The following is a 13,580-nucleotide window of genomic DNA, read 5'->3' on the forward strand; positions in this document are numbered from 1 at the left end:
CATAAATATATGAAAGTCCACTTACCAGAGTGGGACAAAAATTAGGTATGAGTGGCAGAATTAGGATTGGAGATAGAGAATTACAACTTTCTCTCCATTCTCCAAAACAGCTTAATAATACAAATATCTTAATAAGACATGTACTTTATCAGATTGATTAAAGATGAGGTCAACAATTATAAAGAGTTCATTTAGACCAAATTGTATAGCTCAGGATTATTTCCAAGTGCAATATTCTTCTTGTTTTTTGAGTTAGAGTCTCGCTCTGTCACCCACGCTGGAGTGCAGCGGCGTGCTGCTCACGGCCACCACAGCATCAACCTGCTGGGCTCAGGTGATCCTTCCACCTCAGTCTTCCAAGTAGCAGGAACTATAGAAACACATCACAAGCCGAGCTCGGTGGCTCAACCTGTAATCCTGTGCCTTTGGGAGCCTGAGGTGAATGGATTGCCTGAGCCCGCGGGTTCGAGACCCGCCTGGGCAACTTGGCAAGACCTCATCTCTACAAGAAATCAAAAATTAGCCGGGCATGGTAGCGCGCACCTGTAGTTCCAGCTACTTGGAAGGCTGAGGCAGAAGGATTGCCGGAGCCCAGCAGGTCGAGGCTGCGGTGACCAGGAGTGGCCACTGCACTCCAGTCTGGGCGACAGAGTGAGACTCCAACTCAAAAAAAAAAAAAAGAAACACATCACCATGCCCAGCTAATTTTTTGATTTCTTGTAGAGATGAGGTCTCATCAGCCTGCAATATTCTTTACAATATATAAACACACATTCAAAATGTTTCTAAGAACCCAGCTAACTGATAGTCACAGATTTTTTTTTTCATTGTTAGGGCAATTTAAAACACAATTTTATCCCTGGAAAACAAGCCTCTATGCTGAGGCAGCTGTATATCTAAAGCAGTATTAGTGATAAAATACTTAAGAGCCTTATTTGGAAATTAAAAAAAAAAGGGAGACTCTATCCAAAATCCATTTTAGAAAATTTTACAAAAAATAGCCAAGTAATGTGTCTGGCCCATCAACACTAGTAAAGTTCTGATGAAAAGATTAATAGCATCACAATCAGAAGAGGTAGCAGATAGAAACTTCTCCCATTCCTACATAGGAATTACTGTACTTTTTTTTTTTTTTTTTCCATTTTTGAATTGGGAATCTCATTCTGTCACCCAGCCTGGAGTACAGTGGCATGATCCTGACTCAGTGCAGCCTCAACCTCCTGAGGTCAGGCAACCCTTCTGCCTCAGCCTCCCAAGTAGCTGTGACTACAGGCATATGCCACCACTCAAGGCTAATTTTTTTTTTGAAAGCAGGATTTATTGAGAGGACAGAAAAGCTCCCATAGTGGAAGGGGATCCGAGGGGGTTGCCAAGGCTAATTTTTAAACTTAGTTTTATTTTTTTGAGTCAGTCTCACTCTGTCACCCAGGCTAGAGTGCAGTGGCACGATCACAGCTACTGCAGCTTTGGCCTGCTGGGCTCAGGCCATCCTTCTGCCTCAGCCTTCCAAGCAGCTGGAACTACAAGTGTGTACCACCACGCCTGGCTAATTTTTTGACTTATTGTAGAGATGAGGTCTCACCAAATTGCCCAGGCTGGTCTTGAACCTCTGGGCTCAGGTAATCCTTTCACCTTGACATCCCAAAGTGCTGGGATTACAGGCGTGAGCCACCGTGCCTGTTTTTTTTTTTTTTTTAATTTTTGTAGAGACAAGATCTTGCCATGGTGCCTAGGTTGGTCTTGAACTCCTAGGCTCAAATGATCCTCCCACCACAGGCTCTCAAAGTGCTAGGATTATAGGTGTGAGCCATTGCATTTGGCCAGATTCTTCCAAAATATGTTTTCTTCTTTTTAATTTCAATACCTAATCCCCACTGGGAAGATGCATATTCTGAGCTTTCCAAACCTAAAATGGCCTAGTGTATGCGATTTGTCCAGCACTTTGCAACAAAATGAACCTGGCCCAATGAACTCTCACACAAATAGTGCTGTGGGAGGTCAGAAACACCTTGCTGAGCAGAGGTGCCACTAGTACAGGCAGACTCCCCAAGAGAGGCCTGCAGGGAGTGAGCAGACACTTACAAAGAAGGACTTAGTCCACATTTTCTGAGAATGGAAAGTGGATTTAGGTATGTCAGTATGCACTCGTTTACATTTAAGTCTTATCTTGCTCATGGTATTTTCTGGCAGAAGAACAAACCATGCACGCTTCTGGGAGACAGTATAAAAAGAAACGCCGTGAGGCTGAGGGGCTGCAAGTTTAACATGTTTGCTCCAAAAGCAGAAATGTTCTTTTTCTGAATAAATATGAAACAGAATATTTCAACAAATGAGTATAATGAGCATTATAAAGCAAATCTAAGGTATAATTTGCTAAGACCTAGCATACACTTGATATAAAATTTGATATGCTAACAGAATTACCTTCTTTAAAAAAAAAATATGAGGGCAACCCCTCAGGTCCCCTCCCACTGTGAGAGCTTTTTTGTCTTCTCAATAAATCCTGCTTTAAAAAAAAAAAAAGAATGCAATAGTGAAAGTACCACATTTTCTAAGACTGTGGCCAAACCATAGACTTATTACAATCTAATCCAGGCCAAATGATTGCTTTTACTTAAATTCCATGTCCCTCTGATTATCATTGAGGGTAATTGCCTCAGTTTTCAATTTGACCTGGTTAATGAGATTGGAGAAATAATGTCAGGCCTAAAGGAACAAATCTGGTTTTCACATGAGCAATAATAAATAAATAAAACTCCTCTTAAAGAATAGCCTCATGGGGGGAAAAAATAGCCTCATGTAATATAATGACTGAGCACCGATAAAACCTGACCTGCTGAGGCATTTTACAGTGAATAGACAAGATGACTTAGACTATTAAACCATGTATTGAAGTTATGACTGTAACACAACCTTAGCAGTTTTGTGTGTGTGAGCGAAGGCTTCAAAAGTTTAGCAATGCAGTCTCTCTACTTTGCTGTTACTGTGAGCAGGGAGAGAGATTTCAAAGATGGCGAGTTAGGATGTCAAAAGGTCACATTCTAGAGGAATATCTACAGGAGTCATCTTTTTAACCTGGTTTTTGCAACTTGATGAAATATTAAATACTAGTTTCTCCGGTTTCTAAATTATTTTTAATCCCAGGGCCAGATCAAATGGAAACAATTATATCTTGTAACTTGTTCATGGGATCTGTGGGAATGCTGACAGTTTTAATTTACATACTAATGCTGGAAGACATTTTGAGAAGCAAAGAAGGACATTCTTTGGTATTATTAATAGAAATGAATAGACTAAGAAAAAACATGAACAGGAAGGTAGTTGAAAGGCTCTAGGCAAAATGGTCTGGTTTATTTTTTCTGTAATAATTTCAAATTATCCATCATTCACTGTGATAAGATACCATCTCAACGCTGGAGTTACACAGTCTTTTATTTTTCTAAAGATGACTATTCCTTGGCTGAATGTCTTCAATAAAAGGTACAACAATCAAAGCCAACAATCTGCTTGTCCCAACTCCAACTCCTGCCTGGGAACTCTTCATCCTACAACTCGGCTTCTTTCCTCACCATCCTCCTAAAATATCTGTCTCACCACTCACAGGATCAAAACAAAACAAATCATTGAAACATCGGAGTTGCTTTGAATGATTAAATTTCCCTAAACAGCCCACTGGAACATTGGTACTTACTTCTGCTTCAGCCCCCGTTTTTTGAGAAATGCAGGATTTCTTTTCATCAAAATTCTACTTCACCAAAATACTGACCCAAGAATGTTAACAACTTAGCTGCCTTAGGGTTATTGCTACTTCCAAGCTCTGAAGAGATCTGTGAGCCTAGACAACTAAATGTAATGAAATGTGAATGGGAAACATAGTTTACAAGTCATTTAACAACTATAATTGTATAGAATTCACTCAATTTCAAATTATTTTTCTGAATGAATGCTAAATTTCTGAAACAAAATATATCACATGGTGCTTAGAAGAGTTAAGTGTGGGTTAGCTCCTCCAATGCAAAACCTTGTCTATATTAAGAAAGGGGATTGCACAACATTCCTGTGTGGTAGGTCCTATTATCGCCATTGAACAGAAGAGGAACATGAGGCTCAAAAAGATGAATAACCTACCAAAAGCCACACAGCTACGACTGTCAGTGTCTGGGCACTGCAAACTTAGCCACTTTAAATGAAGATAATTTTAAGTTGAGTGCTAATTGTTACTTACAAAATGAACACGTTAATGTGACTAATGACAAGATATTTTACCAAGATTAAGGACACCAGATTTATATAGGTCCCTTTCAAATTCAAAATACTCCTAATTTTCTTTGTCTACTATTGTGGGAAACGGAGGAATCTTGCAATGGCTTAAAGGGAATGGGGAGTACTGCTTGATAGGTATTGGATCTCCTCGGGGGTGATGAAAATATTTTGGAAATAATAGTGATGGATACACAACATTGTGAATGAATTTGAATTATATACTTCAAAATGGTGAATTTTATGTTATGTGAATTTTACCTCCATTAAAAAAAACAGGCAAATGAAATAATGATTGACCGTAATGCCTTAGGTGAATAGCACATTATTTGCTTTTTCTTGGTTTGTCACAATTTCAGTGAGTTTTGACAATCATAAACCAATATATCAAAATAACCTATTGAAAATTCCAAATAAGGCATTAGTATAGCTGAGGTCCCCTAATTTGTCCAGTTGGCAAAGCACCTAGTAGAGTTTACAGTATACAAGCTTTAAAAATGTTTATAAATTGTATAAAGTGCAAAGAAAAAGAATACTGAGAAACACATGAAAGAATATAAAATGGCCAGAGCCTAGGACCTAGGCTAATGCACATGCATATGGACATACCTACATATTTGAGCATGCAGAGAGATGTGTAAACACTCAGGAGAGAAACTTGCTTTTCCTCGTAACTCATTTTGTGTTTCTCCCCAAACTGAAGAGTAGTGCGTAGCTTACAGTTGCCACCCTCCAAGTTTGGCAAGAGGTCACTCACAAGGAAGGCCTCTAGCTGCCATGTCCTGTTGCTTCCCTGGTGAAACAACGCAGGAGGCCAAGTTACTTTAGGAGACTCTCAACAGGGCTCCCATTGTTCCAAGCTCAAAATCCAGAGATACAATGGGCCCCATTCACACAGAGCTCACTGGCTGGGGGATGGGCCCTCAGTGCAGTCAACTTTTTGTTGAGACATTGAATTTTCAAAAGCACTGACTGGCACAAATAATGTTACCTAAAAAAACAAAACAAAACCCCCCCAAAAAACAGTACAGAAAGACGACACCACAGATACTAAACTGGGAGTCAGGAAACCCGAGTTTACCCCCAGCTTTGTAAAATGACTTTAAGCAAGTCACTTGCTCTTTCTGAGCCTCAGTTTCCTTGTGTGTAAAAGGGAAATGGTTTTTCCAATCATTGAGAACTCTGAAATCCTATGAACACATATGAAGTCTATTGATTTTGCTTCACTGTTCACACCAGGGAGGGGGGATAAGTTGTAAGCCAAAAAGAATCATTAGTTCACATCTTTTCATTCACTATCAGCACTTAAAAACAAACAGTCTTAATAAAAACAGACAGGAAGAGTCAACTGTTTTCTCTCTTAAATAGACAAATCATAATGAATAAAGTCCAGTGAGTCCCTCTGTCCCAACAAGTCCAGGATCAATCAAGTAGCCCTACATAAAGCATCAACACAAGCCACAAGTGTATATTTTTATGTCATCTTTTCTTAGGTTATCAATGCATTTTGAGAATCTCTTCATTTCTTTGCAACAACTGAAAATCCCCAGAAGAAAAACGCCATTTACAGTAAGAAAGAAGTCAGTGTCTCAAGCTTCCATATCATGTCATTTTTTGACTTTTTCAAACTCAAAACTTGCCAGAGCAAGGACTTTGTCTCCAGAGCCTAAGAAGAAAGACACATAACAAACAGAAAGATTATTTCAAGTGCATTTACCATTCCAAGCAAAGAAGGAAAAATCAATCCCATGTTGAAGTAGAAAACAGAATTTGCCTTCACTGTCAGTGCATTACCACCTCTACTTTCCCACTGCCATCCCTATTTTGTTCCCTCTTCACTAATATCCAGCTACAAAAGACAGCCTATGGGTTACTAATCCTTACTCCAGCTCTAGGTTTGAAATAGTGTAGGTAAAATTTTAGTTTCCTGTTATAGTTACATCTAGCTGACAAGTATTTTAAACATATTAGACTGGGTTAATTAATTAACTAATTAATTCATTACTTTCTTTGAGTCAGAGTCTCACTGTTGCCCAGCCTAGAATGCAGTGGCACAGTCACGGCCACCACAACCTTTACCCGCTGGGCTCAGGTGATCCTTCTGCCTCAGCCATCCAAGTAGCTTGAGCCACAAGTATGTGTCACCAAGCCCAGCTAATTTTTTAATTTACTGTAGAAACAAGGTCTCGCCAAGTTGCCCAGGCTGGTCTCGAACCCTTAGGCTCAGGCAATCCTCTTGCCTCCACCTCCCAAAGTGTGGAATTACAGATGTGAGCCACTGAGCCAGGCCTTAATTTATTTGGAATTATAAAGTATAGAGAAATAAAACCAATACAATGGATTTATTATAAAAAGAATTTTGTGGCTGGGTGTTGTGGCTCAAGTCTATAATACCAGCACTTTGGGAGGCCAGGGGTTCGAGACCAGTCTGGGCAATTTGGTGAGACCTCGTCTCTACAATAACTCAAAAAAAAAAAAAAAAAAAAAAAAAAAATATATATATATATATATTAACTGGATGCTGTAGTGCACACATGCAGTTCCAGCTACTTGGAAGGCTGAGGCGGAAGGATCGCCTGAGCCTAGCAGGTCGAGGCTACGGTGGCCGTAAGCATGCCACTGCACTCCAGCCTGGGTGACAGAGTGAGACTCCAACTCAAAAAGAATTTTGGTTTCACTTCTAAACTCAAGAAAAAGTCGTCATGTTATTTCAAAGACACTCTCCATCAATTTCAAGCAGGAATATATGTCTAGCTTTCAGAAATATGAGGGCACTCACCAAGGTCTGTAGAGACTTTCTCAAACTGGCTGAGTATAGCACCTGCATTTGCTGACAAGAAGGCTTCATCATCTGCAGTCAACTAAACAAAATGAAACAAAGCCCAGTTGAATGAGTAAATGCAACAGATAGTTTTAGAAGCCACAGTTAAGAATATCATAGGACCACAAATTAGACCAAGAAGATCAAGACCACAAACAGATCAAGAAGTTCTGCACCAAATATTTCATACTTTTTATTTATGCCTAATATATTGAGTTAAATACTGGTACCTTCTCTCCAAGTTTTCTGAGAGCTGTCAGTATCTCCACTTTCTGTTGAGTATATAGGTCTCTTTCCAGCTTTCCTACCATCAGGTCTCTATCCATCTAAAATGGGTGAATGTAAACATGATGTTTAAATGGAAAATATTCTGTGCATAAAATGTAGTTTTTCAGACCTACTTAAAAAAACCCTTTTAGGTAATTAATATTATAAATTACTATAGAAATAATCCAAGGCAAACGCAATCCATGGCAAACGCAATAGAAATGCTATACTGCAGCTCTAATAAACTGTAATGAAAGTTGGTAGGTCAATAGTTTCCTCTAAAGAGTGATTCTCTAAGAGCTGTTGTCCTCTAAGAATACTTCATTAAACTGAAGTGTTGTCTACAGACTTGAATGAGATAACTGGTCTCAGATTCCTGAAATTTAGGTTAGATATCACCTCTATCAGCAAAAAAACTAATAGCATGTACTATATATCAGTATATATTGCATGTACTATATATCAGTATACTATATATCAGTACTATCTGAAGTGCTTTCACACATTATCACTTCATTTAATCCTCCTTACAGTCATAAGAGGTAGAGACCATCATTATCACCTTTTTACAGACAAGGAAACTGAGGCACAAAGGGGTTGAATAAAATAACTTGCCCAAGGTTACATACCTCAGTAGTAGAGCAGGGATTCAAATCCAGTCAGTCTGACATAAGTCCATGCTGTGGACTATGCTACTGAATTACCCGTAGTTGCAAATAACTTGCTAACCCTTAATTACATTCAGTCTACAAACAGACTTCTTGAAGTATCAGGTTTATAAAGATGCTTAAAATTCTTAGATGAGATGCATAAAAGGCAGTGCTATTAATGGATTCTCAATGGGATTTCAAGTTAGGGCTCCAGAATTAAATGTTAAGGGTGGAGTCCAAGCAGAAGTGGTCAGTGGTAATTTAAACTGCCATATACTGTACAAACCTCTACATTCACTAGTAACCATAACTGCTTAAAGTACTGATTTTGTGAGAAAATTGTGGGTTATGGCTCTAAAATCAACTGGCCAATTTTTAAACCATGGAGTATCATAATGAGCAAATTCGTAGACTAGGAAAAGAAACACACACAGTTATTGGATCAATTTAAAGAAACTTTACCTCTGCTAATCTTGTCCGAAGCTGACCTGGTTGTTTCTTTGCAAACAATCTGATGACCTCTGGGGTTTTAAAGGCCTGGCTGATAGCTGCCTGAATAGCCTAGAAACAAAAGAAGGCAAATACTAACCAAAATAGTCCAGTGTGTCAGATATTGCAATAACCAATTAACGAGTCTTTAATCTTTGTTCATCAAACACTGTTAAAATTTCAGTTTTCATTTGCTATTTCTATGCATGTTACTAGAGCCAAATACATAACTAAATGAAGATCTGAAAGGATATGTTGTTTTATGCATAAGCAGAATTACTCATAGTTGCAAATAACTTGTTAACCCTTAATTAACATTCAAGTCTACAAACCGACTTCTGGAAGAATCAGGTTTACAAAGATGCTTTAAAAAGTTACTTCCAAGCCGGGCTCGGTGGCTCAGCCTGTAATCCCGCGCCTTTGGGAGGCTGAGGTGAGTGGATTGCCTGGGCCCATGGGTTCAAGACCCGCCTGAGCAACTTGGTGAGACCTCATCTCTACAGTAAATCAAAAATCAGCTGGGTGCACCTGTAATTCTGGCTACTCGGAAGGCTGAGGTGGAAGGATCGCCCGAGCCCAGTGGGTCGAGCGACAGAGTGAAACTCCAGCTCAAAAAAAAAAAAAAGTTACTTCTGGCCCTGGTCTGAAGCTCGCCCTTCTCTGCAGACACCCACGTCATGTGTGTTACTTGGTTAGCGGCGGCGGCCCAGTCCATGTCTGCCTTCTTGGTGCACCCACTGGCCAGCAGCGAGCCTGTGAGTCTGGGCTCCCTGCGGAGCAAGTTGTTGCTCATCGAGCATGTGACATTCCTCTGAGGCACCATGGTCCGGGACTACACACAGATGAAGGAGCTACAGCAGCGCCTCGGGCCCCGGCGTCTGGTCGTGCTTGGATTTGCGTACAACCAGTTTGGGCATCAGGAGAACACCAAGAATGAAGAGATTCTGAATTCCCTCAAGTATGTGCAGCCCGGCTGTGGGTTTGAGTCCAACTTCACACTGTTCGAGAAGTGTGAGTGAATGGTGCAGGTGCGCATCTGCTCTTCACCTTCCTGTGGGAGGCACTGCCAACGTCCTGTGGATGATGCCAATGCACTCATGACCCCACACTCATCTCCTGGTCTCCTGTGTGCCACAACAATGTTGCCTGGAACTTTGAGAAGTTCCTGGTAGGCCCTGACAGTGTACCCCTGCACAGGTACAGTTCCCGCTTTCCAACCGTCGACATCGAACTTGATATCAAGGTTCTGCTGTCCCAGGGGCCCAGATGTATCTATGGCGCCCCTTCTACCGTGGCTCCCACCAGTGGCAGCGCTATTCTCTGTGGGGATTTCATCCATGATGAAATTTGCATGGAGAAATACCTGACTTCTAGGAAAATCCCCCGAGATGGGTGCTGGACCTGCCTCCCAGCTTCACATCTGCCAGACCAAGGTGAGTTTCCCCACTGACAAAGTGTCAAGTGTCAGCAAAAAGGAAAAAAAAAAAAAAGTTACATCTAAAAGGGTGCATTTTTCTATCAAAAATATTCTTATTTTGTACAGACCCTAGGCACAAAAAAAGAGAAAGAAATATACTTATTTGTTATTTTTTATTTAGAGATGTAGTTTTGTACTCCTGGGCTCAAAGTGATCCTCTGGCCTCAGCCTCCAGAGTGGCTGGGATTCCAATCACATGGCAACATACTGGCTTGACATATACCGAATAAAAAAAAGGATTCCAATCACATGGCAACATACTGGCTTGACATATACCAAATAAAGAAAAAAGAACCAAACTCTGTCATCAACATAAGTAAATTATGCTTACCAGCTGCATTCCACTTAGTTCATCTACCAAAGTCATGTTTCCAGACATAATTTTCTTCAGTGAATCATTAAATTCACTTAGTTGCTCTAGTGTTTCCTTTTTGGTTTCTTCATATTCATCTGTATCAAGTTCTTCTCTGGAGTACAGTGAACATCACAATATAGAAAAATATATTCAAATTAAAAAAGCAACCTTAGTACTTGGATACCAGGAAAAGGCTGGCGGGAAATATCAAAATGCTAATGATGAATGTGTTCACGCACTAAAAACATGGGCATTTTCCTGCATTATTTTGGTAACTGAAAAAAATTTTAAACAACATGAGACACACTTAATGAACTGTATAACTTCTTTTTAAGCAGTCAATGGTGTAACCTTGGGCAAGACACTGAACACAGCCAAGCCTCAGTTTCTTTCTCTATAAAGCTTCAGATAGTGAAAATGCCTACATAACAGGGTTAGTATGAGCACTGAGTGAGATATGAAAAGTGTTTGGCAGGTACTTAATAAACAGCTGTTATCATCATCATTAATGGCAGGAAAATGTTGGTTACCTTGTAATAAAACAGCAATGCAGTATTTGTCATCTGAGTAAGAGGTTACTTTTATTCACCAAACAAGTCTTTTTTTTTTTTTTTTTTAATTGGAGTCTCACTCTGTTGCCCAGGCTGGAGTGCAGTGGCACGCTCCCAGCCACCGCAGCCTCAACCTGCTGGGCTCAGGCGATCCTTCCGCCTCAGCCTTCCAAGTAGTTGGAACTACAGGCGTGCACTACCATGCCCACCTAATTTTTTGATTTATTGTAGAGACAAGGTCTCACCATGTTGTCCAGGCTGGTTTTGAACCCACAGGCTAAGACAATCTTCTTGCCTCGGCCTCCCAAAGTGCTGGGATTATAGGCTTGAGCCACCATGCCCAGCTACAAACAAGCCATTTATTAAACACTACAAATAGCAACAGCTACCACTTATTGAGTATCTACTCTAGGTCAAACATTATGTTGACCCCTTCACTTGTAATATTCACAATAATCTTGCAAGGTTGTTAAAACTGCAATGAAGTTAGTTTCTTTCATCCATGCCATCTCTGGCAAATCACCCTCTCTTTTCTCCCTTCTTTCTCCAATAACATTTGTTTGAAAACTTCAAACAAGCAAACAAACACACACAAAAAACTGCAATGAAAACTCTTGGTCCTTTGTGCAAGTAAGGCTGAAACCACACACCAGAAGTTCAAGTAGTACCCTCTCAGCCTGATACGAGGCAAAGCTGTTTTAACTCCCAAAGACAAGGTAGATACTATTTCCACTTCAAGGAGGTTAACTATTTTGCCTAAGTTCATGTGCACTTAGTAGTTAATTAAGACTTTCACATCCCAGCCTTTATAACACCAAAGCCTGCAATGAGTTTACTTCTCTAACAGACAAAGCACTGTAACAAAAACTACAAGGGAAACCAAAATCACACACGAGCCTGTAATCTAGCTGCTGAAAAAAAGCCGTTTTATAGTGTAACAACATATACTATTACCTGCATTCCTCCAGATCTTGTAATTGCTGCATTAGTCTATCCAACTGTTCTTCTAAATTCTGCTTTAATTTGCTTGTCTCTGTCTTTCCTCTGGAAGCCATTTTAATCTCTATGTGGAACGATAAACCCACATACCATATATTATATTTGGTTACTTGAAGAGATTCAACATAACAGTGCAATGTAAAATAGGCTTTACACTTTCTTAGTTACGAATGTGGGAAAGATAGTTAGCAAAGAAAATTTCAATTTAGATACAAAAGTTTGAACTCATATAGTAATAACACCCCACAAAAATGCTTGAGTCTTCTTAATTTACTTGACAAATTAATTACAAGTCTTCACTATGGTCTATCTTACTAACAAATTTGATAGATGAAAATACAGATTTATAAAGAAACAAATGTGACTTTGCTTTATAAAAAGATTCATTATAGCATTTTTTCTCATTTTTATAAGTACATTTCAGGGCTAACACTCCCAATATTATCTTGTTGGTCATATGCACATTTACCTAATGATTTGTGAGAACATTTTTTTTTTTTTTTTTTTTTGAGTTGGACTCACTCTGTTGCCCAGGCTGGAGTACAGTGTCATGATCATGGCCACCACAGCCTCGACCTGCTGGACTCAGGCAATACTTCCACCTCAGCCTTCCAAGTAGCTGGGACTACCGGCATGACCACACCCAGCTAATTTTTTTATTTATAGGAGAGATGAGGTCTCACCAAGCTGACCAGGTTGGTCTCAAACCTATAGGCTCAGGTAATCCTCTCACCTTGGCCTCCCAAAGTGCTGGGATTAAAGGCATGAGCCACTGCACCCAGCCCAATGAACATCTTTTGATAAGAATTTCTTCTTTAGAATTATGCCCATTTTTCTTTTTTTTTTGAGTCAGAGTCTCACTCTGTTGCCCAGGCTACAGTGCAGTGGCACACTCACAGCCACTGCAGCCTCAACTTGTTGGGCTCAGGTGGTCCTTCCGCCTCAGCCTTCCAAGTCGCTGGAACTATAGGCACGTGCCACCATACCCAACTAATTTTTTATTTATTGTAGAGATGAGGTCTCACCAAGTTGCCTAGGCTGATCTTGAACCGGCAGGCTCAGGCAATCCTCACACCTCAGCCTCCCAAATTGCTGGGATTATAGGCATGAACCACTGCACCCAGCCTATGCCCATTTTTCTACTGAATTATCTTTCTTTTACTGATCTATATAACAGGAATATGAAGCCATTATCATTATTTTTCAAATATTACCTTGTCTCCTGAGTTTAAATTTTACTCATGGTGTTATGGTAAATTATTGCTTTTTAATGAACAAATATCTTTTCTCCTTTAAATCTGCTTCATTTTGTGTTCTATGAAGGCAAGCCTCAAGATTTATAAAAATATTTACCTTTGCCAGGTGCAGTGGCTCACATCTATAATCCTAGCACTTTGGAAGGCCAAGGTGAGAGGACTGCCTGAGTCCAGGGGTTCGAGACCAGCCTGGGCAACTTGGCAAGACCTCATCTCTACAATAAAAAAAAAAAAAATAATTAAGCCGGGCTCGGTGGCTCAGCCTGTAATCCCGCGCCTTGGAAGGCTGAGGTGAGTGAATTGCCTGAGCCCACGGGTTTGAGACCCGCCTGGGCAATTTGGCGAGACCTCATCTCTACAAATCAAAAAATTATCGAGGCATGGTAGCGCGCGCCTGTACTTCCAGCTACTTGGAAGGCTGAGGCAGAAGGATCGCCGGAGCCCAGCACGTTGAG

General features: G+C 40.2%; 1 protein-coding gene across 4 annotated transcripts in view; it reads right to left on the bottom strand.

Annotated features, from left to right (window-relative positions):
- Positions 1-4,746: 4,746 nt before the first annotated feature.
- The window catches only part of LZIC (leucine zipper and CTNNBIP1 domain containing), a 12,134-nt gene continuing 3,300 nt past the window's right edge, over positions 4,747-13,580 (bottom strand). For 2 of the 4 annotated variants that reach the window (XM_021711687.1, XM_021711694.1), the window contains 6 exons: positions 11,825-11,933; positions 10,296-10,431; positions 8,461-8,559; positions 7,312-7,407; positions 7,040-7,121; positions 5,713-5,926 (listed from right to left, as the gene is read on the bottom strand). In XM_021711687.1, the coding sequence (XP_021567362.1) occupies positions 5,868-5,926; positions 7,040-7,121; positions 7,312-7,407; positions 8,461-8,559; positions 10,296-10,431; positions 11,825-11,933 (581 nt within the window). In that variant the 3' untranslated portion in view covers positions 5,713-5,867. Of the gene's footprint in view, positions 5,927-7,039; positions 7,122-7,311; positions 7,408-8,460; positions 8,560-10,295; positions 10,432-11,824; positions 11,934-13,580 lie in introns of all 4 variants that reach the window. The other 2 variants (XM_021711696.1, XM_021711701.1) reach the window with 2 other exon arrangements.

This window comes from Carlito syrichta, unplaced genomic scaffold, assembly GCF_000164805.1.
Source record: "Carlito syrichta isolate Samal-C Ts95f unplaced genomic scaffold, Tarsius_syrichta-2.0.1 Scaffold85406, whole genome shotgun sequence".
Lineage (NCBI taxonomy): Eukaryota > Metazoa > Chordata > Mammalia > Primates > Tarsiidae > Carlito > Carlito syrichta.